This window comes from Mirounga leonina, unplaced genomic scaffold, assembly GCF_011800145.1.
Source record: "Mirounga leonina isolate KUSES-001 unplaced genomic scaffold, KU_Mleo_1.0 Mir_454, whole genome shotgun sequence".
NCBI classification, from domain to species: domain Eukaryota; kingdom Metazoa; phylum Chordata; class Mammalia; order Carnivora; family Phocidae; genus Mirounga; species Mirounga leonina.
In genome coordinates, this window is record NW_023270763.1 from 5,829,116 (window position 1) to 5,852,422 (window position 23,307).

At 48.8% G+C, this 23,307-nt stretch overlaps 1 protein-coding gene across 7 annotated transcripts in view; it reads left to right on the plus strand.

The window, feature by feature from the left end:
- TRRAP (transformation/transcription domain associated protein) overlaps positions 1-23,307 on the plus strand; it is a 112,932-nt gene that overhangs the window by 84,556 nt on the left and 5,069 nt on the right. For 3 of the 7 annotated variants that reach the window (XM_034988374.1, XM_034988380.1, XM_034988379.1), the window contains 11 exons: positions 1,959-2,154; positions 2,792-3,057; positions 3,628-3,728; positions 7,661-7,862; positions 9,042-9,206; positions 10,647-10,737; positions 12,046-12,245; positions 13,117-13,378; positions 16,770-16,995; positions 17,905-18,122; positions 20,271-20,455. In XM_034988374.1, coding sequence (XP_034844265.1) covers positions 1,959-2,154; positions 2,792-3,057; positions 3,628-3,728; positions 7,661-7,862; positions 9,042-9,206; positions 10,647-10,737; positions 12,046-12,245; positions 13,117-13,378; positions 16,770-16,995; positions 17,905-18,122; positions 20,271-20,455 — 2,112 coding nt within the window. Of the gene's footprint in view, positions 1-1,958; positions 2,188-2,791; positions 3,058-3,627; positions 3,729-7,660; positions 7,863-9,041; positions 9,207-10,646; positions 10,738-12,045; positions 12,246-13,116; positions 13,379-16,769; positions 16,996-17,904; positions 18,123-20,270; positions 20,456-23,307 lie in introns of all 7 variants that reach the window. The other 4 variants (XM_034988375.1, XM_034988377.1, XM_034988376.1 and 1 more) reach the window with 3 other exon arrangements.

The following is a 23,307-nucleotide window of genomic DNA, read 5'->3' on the forward strand; positions in this document are numbered from 1 at the left end:
TGGCTGAAAACTCCCCAAATTTGATAAACCAATTTTATTTACAAAGCAGATACACAAATGAGCTTACAAGCGTGGGAAAAATTGCTCACCATCATTAGTCATTAGGGAAATGCAGATCAAAACCACAGTGAGATAACCACCTCACACCCACTACACTCATAGAATAAAAACAATAATGATCATTGGTAAGGATGTGGGGAAAATCGGAACCCACGTATATTGCTGGTGGGATTGTAAAATAGACTGGAAACAATCTGACAGTTTCTCAAAATACTAAGTACAGAATTCCTAGATGACAGCAGTTTCGATCCTACACACACACACACACACACACACTTGCACACCCATGTTCACCGCAGCGATATCCATAATGGCCAAAATGTGGAAACTGCCCAAACGACCATCAGCTGATGAGTAAATAAAAAGTGGCGGACCCAGGCAGCGGACTGTCGTTCGGCAATAAAAAGGAACGCATACTGAGCCCTGTCACAGTGTGGTGAACCTTAGCAACGCTCTGAGTGGAGAAGCCAGACAGAGGGCCACACGCTGTATCATTCCATCTCTGAGGAGTGTCCGGGATGGGGAAAGGCACAGAGACAGAACTCGGATCAGTGGTTGCCACCCGCTGGGGGAGGGAGGACAGGGGAGGCTGCTGACGGATCCGGGGCCGCTTTTTGGTTTGAGATAGGCGTTCCATATGTAGGTGGTAGTGAGGGTTCTACATTTCTAGGAACATATTAAAAACTACCGAATTGCACACTTTACAGAGTGATTTTGGTGATGTTTTAATTGTATCTCAGTAAAGCTGGTATAAAACAGATATCACGCTGCTGTGCTTTCAGTAGGCTTTCGGCAAGAGGGAGGTTTCAGAAAACTGAGGGTAACGAACTGAACTTAAGGTCCAGATGGAAAGCAGAGGCCCTTGCAGGGAGTATCTACAGTTAAGATCAACCAACAAGAGGGGTGTCTGGGTGGCTCAGTCGTTGGGCATCTGCCTTCGGCTCAGGTCATGGTCCCAGGGTCCTGGGATCGAGCCCCGCATCGGGCTCCCTGCTCCGCGGGAAGCCTGCTTCTCCCTCTCCCACTCCCCCTGCTTGTGTTTCCTCTCTCGCTGTGTCTCTCTGTCAAATAAATAAATAAAATCTTTAAAAAAAAAAAAAAAAGATCAGTCAACAAGATAGCAAGTACTGAATCTAGGTGCTGTGCTCAGGAGATTCTAACAAGTTCAAAACAAAGATTCTGCCCCAGAGGAGCATCTAGCTGGAGAGAGGAGAGCCGTAAGAAGCAAACTTTCACACCAAAGGGAGCCTGTGATTCAGTGCTGTGCAGTGGGACAGAGGAAACAGGATTTAGAGAAGGGAGGAATCCCCACGGGAGGGGAGCGGAACCTCACGGGGAGAACGTGGATGGGCTCAGGATCGTGGCCAGGGCGTTTGGAGCTAGCAGTGCGTCTGGGGTGTAAACGGTAGTGAACCAGACAGGCTCACGAGGTTCGCGATGGAAAACCTATGTGCCAGCCCAAAGGGATGGCCCGAACCGTGTTCTGAGATGCTTAGTGTGGCCACGGGGTTGGAGTGTTGCTGGAAGGAGAGCCCGAGGGCAGGCGGGCCAGGCTGTTCTAATCTGAGCCTTTGGTAGGAGAGCCCAACTTAGGTGGTGGCAAAGGGAATGAGCGAGAGTTTGGGGGGCTCTCCGCGAGGTGTGCTGCCTGCACCACTGTCCTCCCTCCCTACTTCGCAGTAGCCACAGAGCTGAACTTGTAAAAGCGAGGGGATCGCAAGAGCAGAGTTTGGGGTGAAGAGTAAACGAAATGTGGAAGTGAGGCGTCTATGTAAGCGAGAGTGCGTCCTTCGGGAAGTGAGCCGGGAGACCTTTATAGTCCTCAGTTTGCTGATGGACTCTGGTTTATTTTCCTCACTGGCGCTCACTGTGGGATCCCTTGTGCTGCTCCCGTTCAGGCAGCCCAGCAGATCATCGAACTTCAGGAAGCCGCACAAATCAACGCCGGCTTACAGCCCACCAACCTGGGCAGGAACAACAGCCTGCACGACATGAAGACGGTGGTGAAGACGTGGAGGAACAGGCTGCCCATCGTGTCTGACGACTTGTCGCACTGGAGCAGCGTCTTCATGTGGAGGCAGCATCATTACCAGGGTAAACCTACCTGGTCCGGCATGCATTCATCATGTAATTTTCCAGACACCCCACTGTTCTGGTTTCATGTCTTGGTTTTGTTGTGGTTTTTTTTTTCTTCTACCAGATGTTCTAATTTCTGCCAGGGTTGGTAGGTGTGGTGGTTGGTCTGGCAAGGGGAGAGGGGAAGGCAGGGAAAGATGGGGAGATTTCCCCCCACCTGTTAACACTCTTCCAGCTAGAACAGAGTGGGCGCTAGGGGCGCAGGCCGGTGGGATCTGAGCTCCGGGGTATGGTGCTCGTTGTGAAGGGCCGCCCGAGGAGGAGCTGCTTGAAGGTGGCCTTGTGGACCTTCTCCGGTTTTCCTGGTCCTCTTTGTTCATCCCCTCAACCTGCCGGGCATCTGTTAGAGCCACATTCCTGATTTAGTTAGCCACGATGGTAATGCTCAGCTCAGTAGTCCGTGCTTTTTACCTCTTACTTCCGAATCAAGTACCTTCCTTGTGTAAAACCCAAGGAAAAGTAATGAGGGTTTATCACAGAGCTTCCTGTTTTCATAAGCCATGTGTGCGTATTTTCATTTTTTATTTCAGCCTTATTGTGGAACGCTTTGAGAGATGTTTGGCATGGACTGATAGCTCTTTTCTTTGCTCTCTAGCTATCGTAACTGCCTACGAAAACAGTTCTCAGCATGACCCAAGTTCAAACAACGCCATGCTTGGGGTTCACGCGTCCGCGTCGGCGATCATCCAGTATGGGAAGATCGCCCGCAAACAAGGACTGGTCAACGTAGCTCTGGACATATTAAGTCGCATTCATACTATTCCAACGGTGCCTATCGTGGATTGCTTCCAGAAGATTCGGCAGCAAGTCAAATGCTACCTCCAGCTGGCAGGAGTCATGGGGAAAAACGAATGTATGCAGGTAGAGTGACCACGGGGGCCGGCGGCCGCCCCTCTTCTGGGAGGTCCAGCAGAGCGCGGGTGTCCCGTGGAAACTCCTGGTGCAGAGAGTGGGAAAGGAGGGTCAGAACTTCCCAGAAACAGTCCCTTCACCACCAGAAAGGGAAAGGAAACCACTTTGAGTGTTTGATGTACATTTTACCGTCTCTGTTCTACACTGTCTTTGGTTGATATATTTAAGGAAAGAAAATGAAAAACTGTGGGATTATGAGGATGTAGAGTATATTTCGATGATGTTCAGAGGAATAGTAATAAAAACAATGAAACGGACTAGACATAGAAAGTTTTGGAAAAAGCAGTACCCTTAAGGTATCCAGGCCTGAATGTGGCATTTAGTGATTCAGTTTAAGTACGCTTGTTAGTCAAGAACTGTTTATGGTAGGCGAGGTCAGCCGTCAACTTCAAGTGCACTTGTCAGTGACCTTTAGGGCTTACTGCCTAGATAAATATTGTAATACAGTTTTAACACCATTGTCTAGGAATTTCAAGAATTTTTTCCCTACCTCTTTTTTTTTTTTTTTTTTAAAAACAGGGTCTTGAAGTGATTGAATCTACAAACTTGAAATACTTTACAAAAGAGATGACAGCTGAATTTTATGCACTGAAGGGAATGTTCTTGGCTCAGATCAACAAGTATGTATGTTATACAGAAGGAGAAAAATTCATCATATTATTTTAATAGTTATTTACAACTTGAAGTCGGTGTGAAGCTCCAGCCCAAGGTCGGTATGATTTGGTGATGGTTGTCAGGTGTGAGACTTGATGTACTCTGTCTCTGTGAAGATAGTAACTTACAGTGGATGGATAAACCAGTTTGATGGGTAGGACTTAAAAACGCTTTTTATTTTTTTATTTTTTTTTTAAGATTTTATTTATTTATTTATTTGACAGAGAGAGAGACTGCGAGAGAGGGAACACAAGCAGGGGGAGTGGGAGAGGGAGAAGCAGGCTTCCCGCTGAGCAGGGAGCCCGACGCGGGGCTCGATCCCAGGACCCTGACATCATGACCTGAACCGAAGGCAGACGCCCAACGACTGAGCCACCCAGGCACCCCTAAAAACGCTTTTTAAAAATGAGTTGCTTTTGAACATAGGACTGCTGATGGCATAGATTCATTTCCCCATTTTCGCAGCATGACATTTTGGACCAGAGTTGATTTGATTCCTTTTATGGAGATAGTTCCTGTTTTAGAGCAGGGGGTCAGGCTGTGGCCTGCAGACCAAACCTGGCCAGCGTCTGGTCTCTGTGAACGAGGTCTGGGAACAGGCCCACCCCCACTGACGGGCTCTATGGCGGCTTTCACACGACAGCCACAGAGTTGAGTAGTTGTGACAGAAATTGTCCAGCCCACAAAGCCTAAACCCATTTACTGTCTGGGCCCTTCAGAGAAAGGTCACAAAACCCTGTTTTAGAGAAATGAACATCAGATGAAATTTTGTGAAAAGTACACAAATGAGATACGCTTACAAGAGGCTGCTCATTGCCTTATGTGGAGCTGTAAAGCTCACTTTTCACATTTTCAATAAAAGGGGTCGCATTTTTAGCTTATTTTAAATAAGGAAGTGATTTTGTCAAGATAAAAGTGTTTTTTTTTTTACGTTTTAAATTCACATGACCTAAAACGCACCATTTGGAAGGGTACAGTTCAGTGGGCTTTAGACATCCATAGTGTTGGTACAACCATCACTGTGAGCTGCTCATTCTGAAACCTTTCTATCCCCCCCGAGAGAAACCACGTACCTGTTAGTGGTCACTGCCTGTTGTCCCCTTCCTTTGTCCCCTGACAGCCGCTGATCTTCTTTCTGTCTCTCTGATGTGCCTGTTGTGCCCGTTTCGAATAAATGGAATCCTACAGTCTGTGGCCTTCTGTGCCTGGCTGCTTTCACTCAGGGGCCGTCTGTTCTCGGGGTCGTCTGTGCTATAGCAGGTGTCCGAACACAGTCCTCCACGGTGTGTCTGTAGATTTTGTTTATCCACTCAACAATCAGTGAACATTTTGACTGTTTCCACGTGTGACTCCTGTGAGTAATGTTGCTGTGAATGTTCACGTACAGGGTTTTGTGGGAGCCTTGGGTATATGCTTAGGGGTGAAATTGCTGGGTCATGTGGTACTTATTTATCTTGTCGAGAAACTTCCAGGTGGTTTTCCACAATGGCTACGCCATTTTACGTTCCCACCAGCAGTGTCTGTGGTTTCCAGCTTCTCCACATCTTTGCTGGCATTTGTTACTTTCTATTTTTTGGACTGTAGCTGTGCTCGTGAGGATGAAGTGGGGCCTCACGGGTTTTGATTGTCATTTTCCTAGTGACTGGTGGTACTGAGCGTCTTTTCTATGCCATTTGCAAGTCTCCTCGACAGCATCATGTATTTGGTTATTTTGCCCATTCCTTAGTTGGACTATTTGGCTTTTTATCATCGGCTCTAATTCTTAGACTTTTGGATGTATCTCTGAGGTGTGTGATTGCAGACATTTTCACACTTTCTGCAGGCTGTCTTCTCACTTTCTTGACCGTGCCCTTAACGCACAAAGTTTCTCATTTTGAAGTTGGGTTGTATCTGTTTTCTTGGGTTGCTCATACTTTTAGTGTCATAGCTAAGACACCATCGCCTAACCCAAGGTTATAAGATTACTGCTATGATTTCTTCAAAGAGTCTTACAGGTTTAGTTCTTGCAGTCAGGTCTTCAACCATTTTGAATTAATTTTTATATGTGGCAGGAGTTAGTGGTCCAAATACATTCTCTTGCATGTGTATAGACTCTGTCCCAGCACCAGTCATCGAAAAGATTTCTTTCCCCATTAGAAGGGCCTTGGCAGCCTTTTGAAAAGTTAGCTGACCAGAAAAATAAAGGTTTATTTCTGGACACTCAGCTCTGTTCCACTGATGTACATCCATCCTTTTGCTGGGGCCACACTGTATCGCTTACTGTTGCTTTACGGTAAGGTTTGAAATTGGGAAGTGCTCTTCAACTTTATCCTTTTTCAGGATTGTTTTGGCTGTTTGGGATCCCCGACGTTCCGCATGAGTTTTAGGTTGTTCATTCCTGCAAAAGAGGCTATTGGAGTGATTGCATTGAATCTTGTAGGTTAATTTGGCAAGTATTGCCGTCCTAACAATATTAAATCTTCCAGTTCACGAACGTAAGATATTTGTTTATCTTTGTGTCATTTAACAGTGTTTTATATTTTTTAGTGTACAAGTCTTGCGTTTCTTACGCAAAATATATTCTTAAATATTTTGTTCTTCTTGATGTTACTATAACATTTTTTTCCTAATTTTATTTCCAGATTCTCCATTGCTAAGGTACAGAAAATACAACTAAATTTTATCTATTGCTCTTACATTTTCAACATTGCCAAATGTTATTTGCTCTGTTTTATGTGTGTGTATTCTGTAGGGTTTTCTGTATATAAAATTATGTCATCTGTAAGAGATGGTTGTACATCTTCTTTCCACTCTGGATGCCTTTACTTTTTTTCTTGCCTAATTGCTCCTACCTAGGACTTCTGGTAGTAAGTTCAGTAGAGGTGGTGAAAGTTCTTGCCTTGTTCCTGATCGCAGAGGAAAACCTTTTAGTCCTTCACCATCGAATAAGATGTTACCTGTGGGCTTTTCCTGTATGACCTCTATTATGTTAAGGTAGTTTTCTTCTGTACCTAGCTAGTTGAGTGTGTTTATCATGAGAGGATGTTGGATTTCCTGCACCAACTGAGATGATCATGTTTTCCTTTTTCATTCTGCTAATGTGATGCATCCCATGGGTTGATTTTTTTTTTTTTTTTTTTTTATGTTGACCCACCACCTTGCGTTGCTGTGATAAATCCCACTTGGTCATAGCGTATACTCCTTTTCACGTGCTGTTGGATTTGGTTTGCATTAATAATCACGAGGGATGTGAGTATCTAGTTCTCTTATGTCCTGTACGTTGTCGGAAGATGTAAAACTCTCTCTCATTTGCAGATAGTAATGTGGTGCAGCCACTGTGGAAAATAGCTCATGAGCTCCTCAAAAAATTAAACACAGAATTACCCTATGACCCAGGAATTCCCCTCTTAGGTATATACCCAGAAGAACTGAAAGCGGGTGTTCAAGCAGGTTCTTGCTCATGAATGTTGGCGGCAGCACCGTCCACAGTAGCCAAAATGTCAAAACCCCCCAAATGAATGGATAAGCAAAACCTGGTTAGATACACAACGGAGCAGTATCAGGCGTAAAAAGGAATGAGGTGCTGATACCTGCTACGGCATGGGTGGACCTCGAAAACAGGTCACATAATACAGGATTCCGTTTCTGTGAGATACACAGATGAGGTCAGTCCGTCAGCCAGGAAGCAGGTTGGTGGTCCCAGGGACTGGGGGCTGGGGGAGATGGAGAGGGACTGCTCTATGGTATGGGGTTTCTTTGGGGACGACAATAGAGTGTTTTGGCACCTAACAGAGTGGCAGTTGTAGGACATTTTGAATGTACTAAATGCCACTGAATTACTCATTTTAAAATGCTGGATTTTATGTTATGTGAAGCTCACCTAAAAAAGAAATTATGTTTTGATTTTGCCTCCCCACAGATCTGAGGAAGCAAACAAAGCATTTTCTGCAGCCGTGCAAATGCATGACGTGCTGGTGAAAGCGTGGGCCATGTGGGGCGATTATCTGGAGAACATCTTCGTGAAGGAGCGGCAGCTGCATCTGGGCGTGTCCGCCATTACCTGTTACCTGCACGCATGCCGGCATCAGAATGAGAGCAAGTCAAGGAAATACTTAGCCAAGGTGAGACCCAGGGCCGTCTGGTGGCCTTCCGGTTTGCACGAGAAGCCAGCTTCTGCCTGATCCGTGCTGGGGGTGAGGCATTATTTCATGCCTGCCCAGTCCGTTTCCGTCACTCTTCGTGGGATCTGTCACAATTCCATTTGAAAGCTGAGAAAACAGAGGCCTGACATACTTGGGGTCCCAGGACTTTTAAGCAGCAAAACCGTGCCTGGAGTCAGTCCTAGGACTCAGTCCAGCGTTCTCTGTGGGACCTCACCCTGGACAGAGATTCCTGCAGACCGAAGAGGACGCTGCCAGGAGAACCCACCCACCAGACACCTGGTAGATTCTCCCCTCTCACCTGCAGGGGAGATGCCCCCAGTCCCAGAGCTGCTCAGTGCTAGTCGCAGGTGACATGGGATCACAGGGTTTCTGCACACTCGCTGGCGTTCTTGTCCCTGGGTTGCCCCAGTGCAGCGCGGGGGGCGGGGCCGGTGGCTGACATGCACCTGCCCAGAGGTGACTGCTTAACACTGACCTTCCTTCTTCAGTGTTGCGCCCTCTCTCGTGTCTCAGGAAACACATAAATAAAACCCAGAATTCATCCTTGCAGAAAAGTTAGGAAAAAGTTGTTCTCCTTTTCTGTTTTGTCCCATTAAAGGTTTAGATTTCTTAAAACTCCTTAATGTCCAAATGTGGAGTGAACATCAGCACCTAGTATTTAAAGCCAACTCCAGAAACACACCAGCTATGGTGACACAGAGAAGCTCCCTAAATATTTGACCCCGAATTTGCCTCCTTCTGGATGTAGTCGTTTCAGACATCCGTGAACAGCAGGCTGCCAGCTTGTGGCCACCTCATTCTGGGGTGGTGTTCATCAGGGATTTTTAGCAGAGGTCCATTTTGTTTTGGGGAGGTCGTGAGTGTGAATTAGCAGGTTGGCAGGCCCTTGGGTCGCTAGGTTGGGGCGTTAGTGATTGGCGGTAATGCCTCATCTAGGTAAGAACTGTATTCACATTTGGGGTCTCATCTGTCTGTACGACTTACACATTAAGTTTAGCAATATCCTTGGCCCTTTTGTACCCCTTTTCCCACATTGCCAGCAAGGCTGTTCTGTGTGCTGTTTTAATGTTGAGGAAAAGTCATTGACGGAGGGCCTCAGAATTTCTATTCACCTCTGGGATTTTCCTTCTGTCTTAGGTGCTGTGGCTTTTGAGCTTTGATGACGACAAAAACACTCTGGCCGATGCTGTTGACAAGTACTGCATCGGCGTGCCTCCCATCCAGTGGCTGGCCTGGATCCCGCAGCTGCTCACCTGCCTGGTCGGCTCCGAGGGAAAGCTGCTTCTGAACCTTATTAGCCAGGTGGGAGCAACAGGGTCTCCTTGTTCACAAGAAAATTACATCTTCATTTCACACGTAGGAAGCCGTACACACTTAGACATCACTTGATCTAAAGCACAATTAAAAGTGATTGGAACGAAATAATCCAGGGTTGGAAATGAGATAACCCACTAGATCGTAACAGTATTAAAATGCCAGTTTCTTTGCATATGTTGCCACATAAAGATTCAAGTAAAACAGGTATTCTCTTAAAATCGCTAGTGAATACGCTGAACTAGTGAAATGTGTATGTGATGGATACTTTGTAGCCGATTTCCCCTCGTCAGTGCCGGAGCTCTTCAGAGCTTCCCTTCGGACTGAAGTCCTTGTAATCGTAGTTCTCACTCCTCACCCCTCGTGCAGTTGTTCGGGATGAAAGTTGTGTGCCTTGGGGATGGGGATGATTTCAGTTGTCCATCCGTGTGAGGAGCCCGATGGGTAGAGGAAGGACCCGGATGGTGGGAATTTGGAGGCAGTTCTGTGTCGCGTACAGTGCCTGTGACCGTGTTTCTTTTTGTAAAGTTAGAGAGTCCTGTGACTGACTTCTCATGAATGAAGAGCGTCCTGACCAAGCATTTAGGAACATGCTGCTCATCATTCTGTCTGTCCAGCTTACTTTGCTCTTTGCACCTGATGCATCATCCACATTGTACCCAGAAATGATTTTCTTTTTCCCCTTGAGAGGCTGCAGCAATGTGCTGGGTCCTGGCATTTTGCCTGGAGTTTACCTGCTGGGATGTAGATTCGGTCTGTGTGGTAGGATCACCATTCATCAGACCTCTCTTTATGTTAGCCAGCTTCCTGTGGCCCGTGACAGAGCTAGATACCACTCCTGTCGTCTTGTTATAGGTGCATTTGGAAGGGTCGCAGTAACATCAGAGTAGCTATTCAGGCTTTTTGAAGAAGCCATAAAACCCCAGTTTGGTAAGACTGGTGTTTCTTACCTTAAACAAAATTTTCAGTTTTGCCCTTGCTGCAGTTACATGAAGTTAGTAACGAACCTATTTGTCAGTTAGAATCGGTTTCCGGTCCCAGTGAATGGCACCCAATATAAAGACTGACTAGTGTCATTTTGTGTTTTCCCGTTCCTTGCCTGAGTAAGATCCGGGGATCAGTGCGTTTTGTCCTCAGATTTACCAAATCAAAGGCAGGTGTGGTTCCTCTGTCAATAACAGTCCCCCAGGCAGAACTGTGGGAGTGCACCATGTTGATCTTTCTCAGATCTTTTAGAGGTAAACCAGGTATTTGACCTACTGTTTAATCTGGGCTCATGGATGAGCCCCGTGGTACAGTATGTGCCTCCTTGGTTCACATGGAGACCCCAGCCCATTACACGTGGCGACAGTTACTTTCCGTACAAATTGTCATCCTCCAGAAGCACAGTGGTGAGCAGCGCTCTTTACGCCCCATGTCTCTGAGCAGGTTGGACGCGTGTATCCCCAGGCGGTCTACTTTCCCATCCGGACCCTGTACCTGACCCTGAAAATCGAGCAGCGGGAACGCTACAAGAGCGGTATGTCTCGGGCGGGGCTGGCTGGCCAGACCACGAAGGGCTCAGTCCGTGGGGACATTCCATGTCTGCACAGCTGTAGACACTCCTGTCCTCAGCCTGTTTACGTTTAGCCAGTGAGAGGACACTGTAGGGCTGGGAGGCCAAGCCAGATCTCTGAAGCAAGTCGATGGTTCTCCGTGGTTGTGATTTAACAGGGTGTTGGTTTACCTAAGTGATTTAGTCCATAAGTAGGAAAAATACATGAAATTTTTAGCCTTGGAAAATTACAAAGTTTAATAATGCATGCTGGTAAACAGTATAAACGTCATTTACTATGTATGTCATTTAGTTTATAATGTTCTCAGCTGTCAGAAGAATCAGCATAGAAATCAGTCTTACCAGGTTCACTCAGATAGAAGAGTTTTAATCTGTCCTGAATAGTTCTCGTATGTAAGAAGTAACTTATCAGTGGTTTCTGTTGCCCACTACACATGGTATCTTGAAAATCGTTAAAGTGCCATCTGCTTCAGGCCATTTTTAACACCCAGATGTTCATGCTTCGAGGCCAAAGACTCTGTGAGAAGGTGACCTGATCCACTGGGCATGGTAGCACCCCCTCTGAGGAGCTGGGCTGGTCGGGAGACCTCACGGCACGTTCCAGCTCTGGCCTCACGGGTCTACCTACGTAGATGGGTGTTTGGGTCCTTTGAAAGTTAGGGTGTTTTTATTCCGAGTGAGCCAGAGCTAGAGAAATGGGCATTTGGGTTCTACAACATACTTCTCACACCGCAAATGACTGTATTTTTCAAAAATCCCTTTTTAACACACAATTGGGCTTTCCTAGATGAAAAAATGTAGATCGCTCATTAATTACTTTTAGATTCTCTGAGCTATCTGCAAGGAATGTATTGTGAAATATTTTTTCCAAACATTTAAAAAATGCCCACGCTTACAGTAAAGTTAGGAGAGGACAGTGAACACTCGCGCCCCCTCACCTCAGTTCACCATGTAGCACACGGCCCTGTTTGTGCGCTCGCGCTCTCTCTCTCTCTCTCTCTCTCTCTCTCTCTCTCGACGTGACGCTTCCTGCTTTTCACTGAAACGTCTGGGGCCAGGTCGTAGGCAGTCGCGCTCCTTGTGCCCGAGCCCCTCAGCGCACGTCTCCTTAGAGCCGGGGCGGCTCCCACAGTCCCTGGGGAACCGGTCTCATGATGTGTTAACACGCCTGCAGGAACCAGCGTTCCTTTGGCCGATGGGTCCTCTAGAGCACCGAGCTCTCGCATCGGGCCAGCTTTGCGCTGACATTGGCGTTGTGTGTGTTACTCTCAGATTCTGGACAGCAGCAGCCAAGTTCAGTGGGTAACCAGTCCCATTCTGCATCAGATCCAGGGCCCATAAGAGCAACAGCACCCATGTGGCGCTGCAGCCGAATCATGCACATGCAGCGAGAGCTCCACCCAACCCTTCTGTCTTCCCTGGAAGGCATCGTCGATCAGATGGTCTGGTTCAGAGAAAACTGGCACGAAGAGGTATGTGGAGGGAACCTGTCGTCCGTGTGCCGTGCGCTGTCTTCCCTTCAGATTAGCTGCCTGGTCGTGTCTGTGTTCTGTGCTGTCGAATTGAACAGTGGAGTGAGCAGATAGCTGATGTCTGCGTACTGATGTCACCTCAAATATTTGAAGCAGGATATGCCTGAAGAAGATGAAATTGAGAAAGCCACTTCTGGCCTTAACGTGCTTACTGTGCTCACGTCTGTGGGCTGTCATTAACTACCACCTAATACCAGTTAACCAGCAGTGGCAGTGGGTGTGAGCGGGGCCGTGGGTGTGGGTGTGAGCTGGCGGGTGTGAGCAGGGGCCGTGGGTGTGAGCGGCGGGGGGGGGGTGTGAGCGGGGGCGGGGGGGGGGGGAGGCGGGGGGGGGGGGGGGGGGGGGGGGTAGCGGGGTTGTTCAGGGAGCTTTTCAGCCGCCAGCCTTTCTGCTTAATGGTGTTTGCATAAGCTGATGACAAAAGGATGAGCCCTTATTATCTAGATGTTTATCTTGTTGGCCAAGAGGCGGCCTTGTGTTACTGTTACTTGATGTGTGCGTGTGGACACGCAGCTGTGACTGCAAAGTTGTCTGCATAGACAGTGTTCTCCCTCCGTTAATCAACAGAAGGGTAGGTGTATGCCCCAAAAAAGTGGAGGTTTTTTTGTTTTAATGTTGAGGACACTTGGTCCTCATGGTTAAAAGCACAGCCGATGGTGTGGTGCGCCCAGGTTGCCTCTGTGTTGTCCTCACTGATTTTACCCCGTGTGCCAGGAGTGGGGGTGGGACGTCCTGGGTCCATGCTCTGCGGTCGGCTAGTTGCTGGCCTGGAGAGTTGCTGTGTGAATTGTCCCCGGTCTCTCCCCACCAGGTTCTCAGGCAGCTCCAGCAGGGCCTGGCGAAATGTTACTCTGTTGCATTTGAGAAAAGCGGAGCCGTGTCCGATGCCAAAATTACCCCCCACACTCTAAATTTCGTCAAGAAGTTGGTGAGCACGTTCGGGGTGGGCCTGGAGAACGTGTCCAACGTCTCGACCATGTTCTCCAGTGCGGCCTCCGAGTCTCTAGCCAGGCGGGCACAGGCCACCGCCCAGGACCCCGTCTTCCAGAAGCTGAAGGGCCAGTTCACAACTGGTGAGTCCCTTCCTGATCCCAGAGAAGGTTCTGTTCACTCTTCTTCCTGTCTTTAACAATCAGCTAGTTGTTATTTCCTCGTTTTCGTGAGCATGGTCCTGGCTGAGCTTGCTGTTCTCTGTTTAAGATGCGGACTCCGATCATGAGGTCACTGTGACACTCAGCGGCTCGAGGCTGCACAGACCTTCACTCAGTGAAGGGTGAAGATGTGGAGCCAGGCTCCGCGGGAGGGGATGGCGGGTGTTAGGAAGAGGAGGGTTTCAGGCTGAACCTACCCTCTCCCGTCCCTCCCTCCACTTGGTTTTTGTGGGAAAACTGAACGGTGGGAGGTGAGACAGGCTCAAAGGTATAGGGCTCAATGTGACAAGTAGAGTTCAAATCTATAGTGGATTCAGATGGCAGAAAGACAAGGAGATTGTATCATCATGACTGGCCCCTGGTTTGGGTTCGTGCATTTTCTGAGACCCCCAGGAGCGTGAATCTTGGCCCCAGCTCTGCGTGATCGGTGGCAGATGAGTCCAAGCTCCTTTGGCCTCAGTCTTTACCTGCCACACAGGGGCCGTGGTTCCCACAGCATGAGCACACACAGGCCACCGTGTCCCCTGGGTGCAGGGGATCCTGCCACCCGTGTCCCACCACCACCCCACTGACACAGGAGCCCAGGTGAGCCCCAGTTCTCAGAGCATCTCTCTGGCCACCTGGGGAACTTCTGCAGGCCTTTATGTCTCCAGTGTCAACCCCTGAGTGATCATCATGGGAAACAAGATTTGCCTGGTCAATTTTCCTGCTAAAAGAAACATTTTAGTTTAATTACTAAAATTTATCACTGTCTCCAGAACATTCTTTCTATACTGATACACTAAGCCATAGAATAATGGTTCACATTGTTAGTTGTTTAAAGTATCTTTTAAGAACTCGTATCACGGAGAACACAGCTAGAAATACGTGCTGTGTAGACGAGGTTGAAATCCTGTAAAAGAAAATATTTATCCCACTAATTGCAAAGGATGCTTTGCAGCTACAGCCATGACTTTCTTTTGATCCATGTGAGATACAGCGTGTCCTGCTGTCATTCCAGGCAGCCCCGGGGCCCCGGGTTTCCTCCCCGTATGGTGTGAGAGGGGCATTAAAGGTAACGCTGGACTCGCCTTAAGGTCGAGGAGCTTCCCCCGATGCATTCACACCTTGAAGAAGATGCTCTTTGAACAAAAAAATATGAGCCTCCACACCTTTTTCCACTGAAGCGCTTCCATCATCTTAGATTTTTTCTTTTCTTTTTTTTTTTTTTAAAGATTTTATTTATTTATTTCACAGAGAGAGCAAGAGCAGGAACACAAGCAGGAGGAGTGGGAGAGGGAGAAGCAGGCTTCCCGTGGAGCAGGGAGCCTGACACGGGGCTCAATCCCAGGACCCTGGGATCATGACCCGAGCCGAAGGCAGACGCTTAACGACTGAGCCACCCAGGCGCCCCTAGATTTTTTTCTTCGTGACGTTCACATGATGTGTTTGGTCACTATTCCCTGAAAAAGGAAAAGTCTGAGATGAATTTTATGGAAATTATCCTATTTTACTCAAATGATAGTATGTCTTTATCTTAAAATGTCCACTCATTAAATCAAATGTAGTCTGAAATAGAGAATTCAGAGTGAGACAAGTCATTTGGATTTTGGTATAAAAAAATACAAAACCAGAAACTCGAAGGAAGACCGCTATGAGGCTCTGACCCTCTTCCAAGCCTAGGCATTTCATACGTAACTCAGAGCTCCACAGCCCCTGGTCCTCCATTCCCAGGAAGGACCGGCTCTGTGTTTCAGCGCCGCGTTCCCGTCCACACAACAGAGGACAGTTACCCCACCTCCATCCTCGGGCAGAATCGCCTCTGTTGGCTGCTGACTCCCACCCCAGTAAGGAGGTGGAAGAAGTTCAGAGACAGTACATCACATTTATCCCAGGGAGTGAGGACTTAACGTACAGGCAGGAACTTGAACATGAACGTGGCAGCCATTTTATTTGCAAAAGCACCAAATTGAGAATGGATGAGCAAAGTGTGCCACATCCATACTCGTGGAGTTAGCGATAGGGCAACCTGGATGAACCTCACATCATGCTGAGCGCAAAAAACCAATCTCGAAAGGACATCTACTGCGTGGTCCTTACTTAGGAAACATTTGTAAAATAACGTCAGGATGGAGGTGGAGAATGGGTTAGTGGTGGCCAGGAGTTAGGGATTGAGGGCAGAGGCGGGTGCAGCCATAGGGCTAAGAGTGGGTATCTGTGCTGATGGACAGTTGAGCACCTCGACTGCAGTGCTTCTGGGCGTGCTGAGGTTGCGCTGGCGTCCGGATGGCCACCGCCCCTCTGGGCCGCTGTGTGGGTGTTGATGGGGCCTCCGCCGGCCCCTGGTTCCACATGCACGTTGTTGACCCCCGCTCACTTTCCCTGCATTTGGCCCTGGCCCAGCCTGCTGCAGCCCTGGAGGGGCGGTGGGGAGGATGCAGTGAGGACTGGGGGCAGGAGTCTGCACCAGGCTCCCCCCACACCACCTGGGTCTGCAGAAGAGCGCCCGCGAGAGGCTCCACAGAGCCTTTCCGCTTGAGTGCAACAGCCCCTGCCCTGTCACAGATCCCGGCCCTTGTCAGCGAGGGGACCGCGGCTTCCACGGGCTCCATTTGCAACAGAGAAGGTTCGGCTTATCCTGACCTTCGGGCTCCAGCAAGTTGGAGTAACTCAGAGCCCCTTTGACCCCTGGTGCTCATCTGTGTGGAACGGGCGCTTTTTTTAAAGAAGAGCTTTTCAGTTTAATTGACCTTTTAATACCGAGTCTCAGTAAAATCTGAGATATACAGCAATAAGGAGTATTTTAATTGCTTAAATGAAAAGGGCATGGTTTCCATTTTTGTCACTTAAGTGCCTTGCCTTAATTTCTTCTGATGAACTGATTTATAATTTAGTATTCGCCGGGGTTGGTTTCTTTCTCCCTTAGCCTCAAGTTAATTACTGTGTTGGCTTTTGGCACAGGGCCGTGGTTCCCAGGTGTGAGGCTTGCTCTCAGGCGGGGCTGCCGGTGGGCGGAGGGCAGTGACCTTCAGGGCTGGCCCAGTGGGCTCGGAGGGCTCCGCGGGACCTGTGGTGACTGGGGGTGAGGCTTCCTGCTGGCGGTTCACCCCTTCCCTCCTCCAGTCTGGGGGTTGGTAGACCAGTCACTCAGGTTTCAACTTACACTTTAAAGAGTGACAGGGACTGAGATGTTCTCTGCTCCAGGTCAGAAGATGTAAAATAAAACATGCCTGTTTCCTACCTGGGAGGCTTTTGAGCATGATCTTGTAGTGAATTCCAGATAGCCCAGATGATTAAAACTGTTTTTAATTATATTTTATTTTTTATTTTGAAGATTTTGACTTCAGTGTTCCAGGATCCATGAAGCTTCACAATCTTATTTCTAAGTTGAAAAAGTGGATCAAAATCCTGGAGGCTAAAACCAAGCAGCTTCCAAAGTTCTTCCTCATAGAAGAGAAGTGCCGGTTTTTGAGCAATTTCTCAGCACAGACAGCGGAAGTAGAAATTCCAGGGGAGTTTCTGATGCCCAAGCCGACACATTATTACATCAAGATTGCTCGGTGAGTGAGCCCAGCGTGGCAGTTAGTCGCCAACACACCCCGCCCCGGGCGAGCCCGCCGCGGGACAGACCTCAGGGCAGACCTCGTGCAGCCGTCCAGGCTCGTTCCCTCCCCTCCCACCGCCATGCTCTCCTTGCCCCTGAAATGGGAGAATGGGAGATTGTGCTCGGATTTCAGGAATCAGGCACTTGAAGGGTCTGTCCTAACTGATGGGTGAAATGTTTTGTTTGAGTCAAGTTTGTGTTTCTTTTGCTTCTAAAAGAACCTTTTCTGAATCCCCACGGAACTGGACAAAGTCACCCAGTCCATAAAACTTCTAAAGCTCAGTATTCAAAACAGAATTGGACAGTTGTAAGATTTATTAGAGTAGATGTTATATCTTACTGTAAATGTCAGAAGTGCTGTAACAAATGGTCATAATCAGACCCAGAAGTCTGCTTCCTCGTGCATCCAGAATCGGGTTTCCTGGTCCTCCAGATGTGACTCCCCTCTGGCCAACCGTCCCTGCTCCCTGGCCCACGGGAGGGAGGTGAGGACGAGGGTGTGTAGTCCTCAAGCTCACTCCCGGGGCACCTGTCCCCACCCCCCCGCCCCAGTTCTGCAGCTGGGGTGCTCAGAGCCAATCAGCAGCGCTCCTTGAGCTCCTGAAGAGGGACCCCATGGCTGATCGTTTTAAAACTGCAGCGTCCTCTTCTCTTCTGCGTTTCCCCTCTGCCAGGGGGTCTTCCCCGCATCCTAGAAGAATGTCATGCCATTCATACCTTGTCAGAGTGAGGGCTGTACCTGCGGGAGTCTGGCCGCGACAACTCCGGATGCCCTTCCTGTAAAGTTCCCTTTTTTTCTCAAAGAAAAGGACTGGAAATTGAGGGCTCGGGGAGCTGCTGTTTCATTGTGTGCCTGCTTGGGTAGGTTTATGCCCAGGGTGGAGATCGTGCAGAAGCACAACACTGCAGCCCGGAGACTCTACATCCGCGGCCACAACGGCAAGATCTACCCGTACCTCGTCATGAACGACGCCTGCCTGACCGAGTCCCGGCGAGAGGAGCGCGTACTGCAGCTGCTCCGTCTGCTGAACCCCTGTCTGGAGAAGAGGAAGGAAACCACAAAGAGGCACTTATTTTTCACAGGTAGGAGAGGTGCCCTTTGGGGTACACGGCCACTCCCATCAGCCTTTGCGGGTTTTCTCGTGTGCCGTCTCCTGGGAGCTGAGAGTGCCCCAACGCACACCAAGCAGGAAAGGCTCTGGAATGAGGGCCCTGCTCCCAGAAGAAGCCACTCCCCAGCCGTTAGGCTCCTTGCTGCTAGACGAGTGTCTCATGGGTATTGGTTTGGCAAAGGGACTGCCGTGTCTGCGCCCACGGCTGTTTGTCCCTGCCCGGGAGTCCGTCCGTGCTCTGGTGAAACGTGGGCTCAGCACAGGCCGTGGTGTGAGCTTGTTGACAGACTCCTGGAGCTTACACTGCACCGAGTGGCCACGGCCGGAACGTGCCTTCCCGGCGGGAAATGCAGCGCAAGGGAGAGTCGAGAAGCCCCGTGAAGGCCCTAGAAATCTTGGTCATGCGGCGACCAGCAGCCTCTGAGTAAGGGGTTTCCATACCAACTTGTGGGTGATTCGTGAGTGACCCATTTCTGTCTGTAATGGGGGCAGGGGTGAGCTGTCATCCCATTCAGAGAAGAGAACCACTTAAAACAGTTTAGCATCTAATCTCTGAGGTTAAGAGCCCATTGCAATGCACGCTACCTAGTCCCGTATGGAGCTTTCTTCTGACCACTAAGAATCCAACCCATTTTGACCTAAAATCTCTTACCCTTAAGTTCAACATCCCCAAAGGAAGAAGTAGATCTCAAAAACAAGTCCATAGAAAACCGTATGCGTGTTAACATGTATGTAATGGGATTTATAGCGTGGATCACATCTGGGGGCAGTAGATGGTTCTTTGTTTTTTCCAAAGAAACAAACTCTTGGTCAGCATCAAACGACAGTTCAGATAAGTGCCCTCGAGTCACTGTGGAATTTCTTGGTGGGGTGACGTCTTGGCAGCAAGCTAGTAGTCGTGCTTTAACGGACATTAGGCCGAATCCACTCTGGCTCATTAGAAGCCAGAATCACATGTGAACGCCCAGCGTGGGTGCAGGCAGTCAGAATGGCCTAGGGACAGGCTGGTGCTGGCACAGGGACTCCACAGCTTCCGCTGGACCACTCAGCAGCACCCGGGCAGCTTGCTGCTGTGACCCCATGCTGGACAAGCTTGATTTCGCTACCTTCTTTGCTATCTTCAGGACATTTCTCAGCTTTCTACAAAATATCTTCAACAAAATGTCTTCAGGGGCACCTGGCTGGCTCAGTCGGTAGAGCATATGACTCTTGATCTTGGAGTCATGAGTTCAAGCCCCACACTGGGCATAGAGCTTACTTAGAAAAAAAGTCTTAGTAATATTACCTTGATCTAATATCTTTAAAGTATTATTTAGTCTGCCAGCAACCCTATGGGGTACGTGTTATACTTTTATTTATAGATGAAGAAACTGAAGTTCATAGCCGTCCAGTGACCATTCCCGAGGTCACATCACTGGGAAAACAGACTTGGGATGTGAGTGCGGGCTGTCTGGCTCCAGGGCGGGCACGCCCGGCACTTTCTAGTTAAGTGCGGTCCCAATGGAGGTTATCAGCATGTGAGATGAACTGCTTCATAAAAGGCATGTCCAGTGCAAGAGTGGTCATCGGGGTCCCAAATGTGCCTCACTCTCAGTACAGCTCCACGACGTAACTGGGTGGAATGATCAGATTCACTCTGGGAGCTTCCCGTCACTGAACCACAGAACACAGAAAAGGACTGGAGCATTTTCCTAATTTCCCCAAGATGGGGGCCAGCCATGCCGACACTGGAAGGCAGGTTAACGTAACCACACTCGACGGGCACCGTGGAGTGAGGGGGACGATTGAACTCTGCTGATAGAACCCCGGTGAAGGAGGGCCTCTAAAGAGTGAACCGTTGGCAGAGTCTCTAGGTTTTTTGAAGATGGCTTTCTAAAGAATTTCTGTTCCCCTGTGTCTTAATCACAAGGTGATGGCAGCTCAGGCTCCGTCACCCAGGAGGTCGGGCTTCCTGCCATGTGCCGAGTTAGGACTCGGTGTGTGACTTCCGACTTGCCCCGCGTCCTCTGCTCACCAAGGGCTGAGTGAGCTGCAGCGGGGACAGCCCTGGAAGTGGGCTCGAGCGCTGCCCCGGCGTGTTCTCTCGGGCTGCTCCCATTGCCTTCTCCTTTCTCCCCAGTTCCGCGTGTGGTGGCGGTGTCCCCACAGATGCGCCTCGTGGAGGACAACCCCTCTTCTCTTTCCCTCGTGGAGATCTACAAGCAGCGCTGTGCCAAGAAGGGCATTGAGCACGACAACCCCATCTCCCGGTACTATGACAGGCTGGCCACGGTGCAGGCACGCGGGACCCAGGCCAGCCACCAGGTACCGAATCGGGGCGGTTGGGAGCGCTAGCTGCCACCTACAGCCTCGCGGGCAGCCGAGAGGTACCTTTTTCCCTCCTTGGCCTCGTGAGGTGGTAGAAATTAGGTGGCCTCGGACCCTAATGAAGTGACATTTGCTGCAGAGCAACTTCAGGGGAAGCTCATTTGGCGGCCAAACTTGGTCAAAGGGACATGAGGCTATTTATCCACTGCGTAGTCCGTTCATCGGGTTTGCTGCTGGGGCATTAGGTAACGTGCGGTGTCTGTACCATAAACACTTCCTAAAATACAGAAAGCGGTGAGCGCTGAGACATGTCGGCCCAACTGTGTCGGGAGGTGAAACTCGCTTGGCAGGGAGCAATAGTGCCTGCCACAGGAGGCCTGGACGGAGGGCCCTCCCCGCCTGCAGATTGCTGCCTTTGGCAGGAAGTAGGGAAGGTGTGGGGTCTGGATGAGGAGGTTTTGTACGGGATCATGTGCATCACCAAGAGGCAGCTCTCCTGGCCTGCTCCCCAGACGCCACTGTGGTCATTCCTGTGCCTTCCGAGAAGGCCTCGCAGTTTCTGGGCGAGATGCCATGGAGCTGGAAGCTGTGTCCTTGTCTCCATCCGTCCAGGTCTAGCTGGCCCAGCAGGACCCCACGCACACGGTCTCTAAGCTGAACCATCCATCACCTTCATCAGTCACACTGCTGTTTATAAAACACTAGGGGATCCTCATGTCAGCATTTCAGTTAGTCCAAGACCTGGGAGACTTCGTTTTTAGCAAGATGGCGCCCACAAGGTGCTCGTCTTGCCCGCCTAGGCAGTGTTCAGGGCACAGGCAGGGCCTGAGGCAGTCCAGGCCTTGGGGTCTGGTGCAGCTTCCTGCGTGCATGCAGTCCCTCTGTCTACAGAGCTTGTGGCCTCCCTTGGGAACTGGCGTCACAGCTTCATCAGGTCCCAGGCCACTGCCTGGTCACTCTGTGGACCAAGGACAGTTCTGACGTGTTTGTGGGAGATGAATGGGTCGTATTCTTGGCGGCATTTGCCTTTGACTGTGGAAACTGATGACCTCCATTTGCGAATATTTGCTGACATGAGGGTCTCCTAGTGTTTTACAGTCGGCCGTGTGACTGATGAAGGTGATGGTTGGTTCAGCTTAGAGACCATGTGGGGTCCTGTTGGGCCAGCCTGAGATGCTGGCAACAGTACAGAACAGGCCAGTCTCATGGCCCCTTACTCTTTGTACCCTAGCTTGTTTCCTTACTAACGCTGCGTCTTCATCCTTTGCTTTTTTTTTAATACCTTTATTGAGACATCATTTACTTGCCAGAAAATTCACCCTTTAAAATGTACAGTTCAGGAGTCCCTGAGTGGCTCAGTTGGTTAAGCATCCAGCTCTTGATTTCTTTTCAGATCATGATCTCAGGGTTGATAGACTGAGCCCCACATCAGGCTCCGTGCTGGGCGTGGAGCCTGCTTAAGATTCTGTCTCTCCTTCTCCACCCCACCAAATACAATAAAATGTACAATTCAGCGTTTTCAGTATATTCACAGAGTTGTGCAGTTGACACCACCCCAGGGGCGCCTGGCTGTCTCAGTCAGTAGAGCGTGTGACTCTTGAGCTCAGGGTCAGGAGTTCAAGCCCCACATTGGGCGTGGAGCTTATTTAAGAAAAAAAAATTAAAACATTTCATCACCCCAAAAAGAAGCCTCATACCCATTACCTGTACTCCCTATTCTTCTCTGCCCCCTGACATTGGAAACCACGAATCTCTCGGTCTCGTGAATGTGCTTATTCTTCATTATGATACAAAAGGAATTCTACAATAGGTGCTCTTTTTTTTGTTGTTTTTAAAGATTTTATTTATTTGAGAGAGAGAATGAGATAGAGAGCATGAGAGGGGGAGGGTCAGAGGGGGAGAGGCAGACTCCCTGCTGAGCAGGGATCCCGATGCGGGACTTAATCCCAGGACCGTGGGATCATGACCTGAGCCGAAGGTAGTCGCTTAACCAACTGAGCCACCCAGGCGCCCAATAGGTGCTCTTTTGTGGCTCACTTTCACTTAGCATAACGTTTTCCTGGTTTACCCATTTTATAGCATGTATCAGTAGTCTGTTCCTTTTTATTGCTTAATAATATCCCCTTGTGTGACTATACCACGTTTAATTTATCTGTTTGTCTGTTGATGGGCTTTTGGATTATTTATACTTTTTGACTTATGACCAGTGCTAATGACCGTGAACATTCGTGTGTATGTTTTTGTGTAGACGTATGTTTTCGTTTCTCTTGGACATATACCTAGGAGTAGAATTGATGGGTCACATGGTAAGTTTTATGTTTAACATTATATCAACTGCCAAACTGTTTTCCCAGGTGATTGCAGTGTATGAGGGTTCTCTTTTCTCTGCGTTCTTGCCAGCAGTTATTATTCTTCTCGGTTATAGTCATTCTCATTCATTTTGGTTGATAACAAGTGATACTGAGCAGCTTTTCATGTGCTAATTGGCTATTTGCATATTTTCTTTGGAGAATGTCTATTCAAGTCCTTTGCTCATTTTTAAATTACATGATTTGTCTTTCTATTATTGATTCTAAGAATTCGTTGTATGTTCTGGATGTAAGTGATTTCACTTTATTTACTGTGTATTGGCTATGTTTTTCTGTTACTTCGCTTTTCTCATGATTTTTTGTTGAGAAATTGATATTTTTAATAATAGGTGACAACTCTAGAAATGAGATAATTTTCCCCAAGGCTTGTTGTTGTTGCTGTTTGTTTATAGTGACTTTCCTGGACTAATTTGTAAAGTCTGTTTTTGTCATGTGCAGCCATTGAAATCTCTGCTCAGCTAGCTAATGATTTGACAGAGA